This window comes from Choloepus didactylus, chromosome 8 (genome assembly GCF_015220235.1).
Source record: "Choloepus didactylus isolate mChoDid1 chromosome 8, mChoDid1.pri, whole genome shotgun sequence".
In the NCBI taxonomy this organism is placed as follows: Eukaryota; Metazoa; Chordata; class Mammalia; order Pilosa; family Megalonychidae; genus Choloepus; species Choloepus didactylus.
Genome location: NC_051314.1, coordinates 76920734 through 76926730, shown reverse-complemented (window position 1 = coordinate 76926730; position 5997 = coordinate 76920734). Strand labels below are relative to the sequence as shown.

The window sequence follows — 5997 nt, the reverse complement described above, 5'->3', positions numbered from 1 at the left end:
TGATGAAATGCAATTCATCGAAATTGAGACTATCTGCTGTTAAAAAGCCAGGGTTCACATAATAAGAAGATAAGTTACAAACTGGTAAAACTATTTTGAAATCGCATGCCTGAATAAAGATTGCATCAAGACTGTATAAAGAACCCTCAAAACTCATTAATAAGAAAAAACAAAATGAAACTTAAAATAGGCAAAAGGTTTAAACAGACACTTCACCAAGAAAGATATACAAAAAATAAGCACACCCAGAGATGTTCAACCTCATTAGCTATTAGGTACATGCAAATTAAAATCACAATGTGAGACCACTACACACCTACTGCTATGTCTACAATTACAAAGACTAATCATACCAAGACTGTAGACAAATTAAAACACTCCTACATTGCCAGTGGGAATATAAGATCAGAAAACCACATTGGAATATGGTTGGCAGTTTTTTAAGCATTTGAACAAATACCTCAAAACCCAGCCATTCCACTCCTAGGTACTTATCTGGTAGAAATGAAAGCACATGCCATTTCAGAGACTGTGGCATGAGTGTTACAATTGCCTACAAAATTGAAATGACAAAATATCTACCACCAGGTACAGAAGCAAACAGATTGTGGTATATTACACATTGGATCTTTTCTCAGAAATGAAATGGAATGAACTATATATACAAATAACATAGATGTATCACAAAAAGAGTAGGCTGAGCAAATTAAGCAAGATAAAAATTAGATCATACAGTATGACTGCATGTGTATAAAATTCTATAAAATGCATACTAATATATAGTTACAGAAAACATATCAGCGGTTAACTGTGAACCAGCAAATCTGGGGATAGGCAAGAGGAAGTGATTAAAAAGGGCACAGAGAAATTGTTGTGTATGTTGTACATGCTCATTATCTTGATTGTGGTAATACACTCCAGAGAGTATTCACATGTTAAAAGTTATCACATTGTGCACTTTATATATATTTAGTGTATTGTTGTAGGTCAATGGTATCTCATAAAGCTGTTTAAAAACTAAAAAGCAATAAAAAAGGATAGATGTGACTGCATCAAACTATAAACCACATGCCAAAAAATCAGGGAAGACACTTGTAAAGATTTATTATAAGCTTAGAATACATAACTAACATATTTATAAGAAGAAAGTGTGAATAGACCTAAAAAAATAAAACTAATGTATATTAATGACCTATTACAGTAACAAATTTTTAAAATAAACTACATTTAAAGCAATTCTATAACAATACTGCATTTCTAAAAATAAGATTTTGATCTCAAAATTTCTCTTTTAGCATTTATTCACTCACATATAGACAAATATTAGTATGAAGATGCTTTTGATAGAATAATGAATAACTGCAAAATGAAGAAATTTATAAACTTAATTCAGACATTATTAAAATAAATGCCAACTTCTTCAAAAAGATAACTTGATTAATAGTGATAAATTGGAAAGAAAAGAATTTTATATTAAAAAATAAACAAGATATTTTTAAACATATAAAACTATATTTTATGCATCTATATTAAGATTGGGAGCAAATGTTCATGCATTGGTAAATAACACATAAAATATAGTGGGTATACTTAGAGAAAGAAAAATCTGGAAAGATAAATCCTTCAATGTAAGCAGTAGTCTTGTATGATTGTATAAAATTTTCCTGCTGCTTATCTGATTAAAACCGTCCAAATACAGTAAAAATCCATATTGTATAATAAATGATTGTATTAATATAATCAAGGATTTTAATCTACCATATGCCTTAGTAGGAATGAAAGGTTGAAAAAAAAGACCCATGTTATTTAAGTAATATAAATTAAGTTGTCCTCCTGACCTGTGTCTGATGCTGATGTATCATTCTGTGTCTCCAAGGACACGGTCCCCACTGAAGCCTGTGTTACCTGTTTTCTTGCCAAATTTCATTTCTCAGAAAATTCACTAATGACAATAGAATGTAGGTCACAAAGGATACTTGTTTTTACTTACTGGCATATTCAGCAATTTAAAAAAGTCATGCTGTCTATTATAAAAGCATATTTCTTTCCTGATTATTTAGAATATCATCCCTTCTACCAGTGGATAGAATTTCTGACATTGCAGCCTTTAAATAATTTATTTTTCAATGATGGAGAGAGTACCAATATACTGGGGGACCTATAATAGCACTAAGCCCATTATCAGGTGGTCCGTAAACATTGCAAGGATGGCAATCCCAGGGAGCTCTATGCAGTCTCACATGTGCCAATAAAGGTGAAGATGATAAATGTATTCATCAAAAATGTCACCATCAAAATTGCAGTCTTACTTTTGCTATGTTTAAACAACCAACAGATGCTTTGATTTACTAACAGAAGAGTAAGTATGATGATGTTTTTCTCTTTGATTATAATTTACTTTGTAGAATTTGGTCATGTTTTCTTCCCGACAAGAAAATGGATTTTATTGTTAATTTATATATTTTGTCATGTATCCAATACATATTTATGAGACATTCTTTTTTAGAGGGAATTTATCCTGTGTAGATAGATGTCATTGTCTGGAAGAATTTTGTACATAAGGTACACTAAAAAATCCACAACTAACTTAATCTAAGAAATAGCCATGGTAACTTTCACTACACATACAACTCACTCCTTCCCACCCAGCACTCCCCACCACCACAGCCTTCCTCAAAGAAAAGCATATTGATTAAAGTGGCATCTCCTTGAAGAAATCTGTGTTCATTTCAAACTTTATTTGAAAGACAGAATAAACAGAAATCAGTACATTATAATTTATTGCCAAATTGTGTATTTACTTTCATTATAAAATATATTTTTATATCTTGGGAAAATATATTTTGAGAATTGAATAGTGCTCTGAGATTGAAGAACAAGCAAGATTTCACAGGGATGCATGCATTACCTGAGATATTAGGAAAAATATGAAAGGGCAGCAAAATAATATGATATAAATAGTTGGTAGTTGTTGATTCAGATATCAAATTCCCTAGGAGGTTTCTAACTTCACTTATATGCTTCAGTGCTTTTTCCCTATATTGGTAACACTGTGAAACACACAAATACACACAGCCAAGTCATCCCACAACTCAGTAAGAAAGGAACACAGTAGGTTAAACTAGAAAGAAAAATGGCTCATAAAACAAATAGACTGGGTACAAGGGGGAAAGTTTTTCTATATTGTGATGCTAGAACATCTCAAGCCTTGAGATAGATAATGATTGTATTTTGGAAATAGTTGAGTCCCTACTTGCATAACTAAAACTTAATGCCTGAGAAATACCGGAGGAGCAGCTTACCACCAACTCAGAAGCAAAATGTTATGCATTAAATATGTGAGTATTAGGGAAAAACGGTATCAATGAAGAAAAAGTTGTTTTATGTGAAATTCAGAGAGGAAGAAGAAGGCAATCATCACTACTGTCAGAAGTAAATAATGCACATAGTAATAAAAAAATAATGTGCATATTCTGAGAAAAAGTGGATGACTTACGGGGAGGTGAGGGTCAGCAGCAGGAATTAGAGAGGAAGAGGTTTAAACAATCTTGTCCTTTAGGACAAGGTTTAAACACTCTTGACCTTTAGGACAAGTCAATGAGAAAACAAAGATCTTGCTATGGAATGAAGACCTCAATTTCTCCCGTACAGTGCATACATTGAGCAGAAGTTCTCTGCTATTTATTACCACCATTAAAAAAGATATGATGTGTCATGAAAAGACATGAAATACATTTTGAAATTTTTGTGATTTAATTTTCAAATAGGGAAGAATTCTTGAGAGTGAAAGAACGTCATTAGTACCTGGAAAAACACACCTCAACAACCTATTTAGCAAAAAGGTAAAACTAAACAGGGAATAGAAGTAAAATACAAATTTTTTAAATGTCGTGGGGAAATGTAGTCTAGTTTTAGAATAGACATAATAATCTAAAGAAAATATCTCTGAATATATCATACAGATTGGACAGAAGTCAGCAGTCAGTGATGAGAAACAAAACAGTAAAAAGATTTATTCTGCTGGGACTGACTGATGACCCGCAGCTCCAGGTTCTGATTTTCATATTTCTACTTCTCACCTACATGTTGAGTGTAACTGGGAACCTGACCATCATCACACTCACCTTTGTGGATTCCCATCTTAAAACACCCATGTACTTTTTCTTACAAAATTTCTCCTTCTTAGAGATCTCCTTCACATCCGCATGTGTTCCTAGGTACTTGCATAGCATAGCTACGGGTGACAAGCTCATCACCTATAATGCTTGTGTCATCCAAGTGTTTTTTGCTGACCTCTTTGCAGTTACAGAATTTTTTCTCCTTGCTGCCATGTCCTATGACCGCTATGTGGCCATCTGCAGACCCCTGCATTACGTGACCATCATGAGCAAAAGAGTGTGCAGGAGTCTCATCATCTGTTGTTTGTCAGCTGGTTTGTGTATAATAATCCCACCACTTAGCCTCGGTTTAAAACTGGAATTTTGTGACTCTAACATCATTGATCATTTTGCCTGTGATGCATTTCCCCTAGTGAAAATCGCATGCTCAGACACATGGTTCATAGAGCAGGCAGTTATAATCTGCGCAATACTGACCCTGAATATGACTCTAAGTTGTGTAGTTCTGTCCTACGCCTACATTATCAGGGCAATTTTTAGATTCCCATCTGTCCAGCAAAGGAAGAAGGCCTTTTCGACTTGTTCTTCCCACATGATTGTAGTTTCCATCACCTATGGCACATGCATTTTCATCTACATGAATCCTACAGCAAAGGAAGAGGTGACCATTAACAAAGTGATTTCACTGCTTATTTCTTCTATTTCACCTACATTGAACCCTTTCATTTATACCTTGAGAAACAATCAAGTTAAGAAAGCCTTTATGGACTCAATCAAAAGAATGACAGTTTTCTCAGCTAAGTCAAATAAATGGCATACAAAGAAACATATCCAAAGTAAAGATAGATAGTCCTAAACATTTTAAGCTTGTTTGTTTTTAAAATTACCTACACTTCAGTTACATGAATTTTTCAACACACCTTTACAATATCTTGTATTGTACATTGCTCAAGCCATTCTTAAATGTTCATCTGTCATATGAATAGAAGATAATGTTTGGATCTCATTAAGAGAACATTTAAATGTATTTCTTAAAATATTATTCTTTACAATGAAATTAACTTCATAATGTTAAATTTCAAGATTTAATACAATTCATTACTCTATTCAGGAAATTATAAGGTAAAATCACTTGTAACTATAGTATAATGTGCATAATAATGTTATTCAAATATATGTAATAGGAGTAAGTTTTTATAAAGTGTCTATTAGGATGAAAAATGGCATAAAATGAAATTGCAAACCATAATTTAGAAGAGAATGGTAGCACTTTCAGTATAGAGAAAATTATGATTAATATAACTCTAAATAATACTATTGTAAATACATATAAATGAATGATAAAGTTTAATAAGTATTGTTTGCAATCTATAGTTAAGCATTGCAAAGTTTAAAGAGAAATTTTACACAGAAATAAAGATGCAACTAAAATTTGGGCAATAATCTAGAAAATGACTTGTGGATGCTCAAGGGAACATAGCTTGGAGGATAGGAGGTGGGGATCACATTTTGGATCCAGAGAACTAGGGGTAAAATCCCAAGATCAATGTGATGACAATACTTGGAGTGACACAACAGAATAGTGTCAGAACTGTCAAATTATTATAAACACTCAAGCTTTGAAAAAGAAAATCATGCACATTTAAAGAAAAAGTTAAACTTTTGCGAAAAGTACTGCCTGCAGTATATTAGGTATATTTGAGATCTTGTGCCTACATATAACACTATAAAATGGATGCCATCTAGCATTGTTCATAGTTTCACAACTTTTCTTTTTGTCAGTGGGACACAGAATATGGAATGTCTGACAACTGATGTCTTAAAACTGATGAAATGTGGCATATTTTCCCCCATGAGGATGTTCTTATGTATACTGAAA

General features: G+C 32.7%; 1 protein-coding gene across 1 annotated transcript; it reads left to right on the top strand.

Annotated features, from left to right (window-relative positions):
* Positions 1-3987: 3987 nt before the first annotated feature.
* On the top strand, positions 3988-4968 carry LOC119542711 (olfactory receptor 6C2-like). The gene has a single exon (XM_037847395.1). The coding sequence runs from the start codon at positions 3988-3990 to the stop codon at positions 4966-4968; it is 981 nt and encodes a 326-aa protein (XP_037703323.1).
* Positions 4969-5997: the final 1029 nt, after the last annotated feature.

Bases quoted from the DNA above. Each gene is read 5' to 3' on its own strand.
- LOC119542711 (XM_037847395.1), top strand. From the start codon at position 3,988: ATGAGAAACAAAACAGTAAAAAGATTTATTCTGCTGGGACTGACTGAT.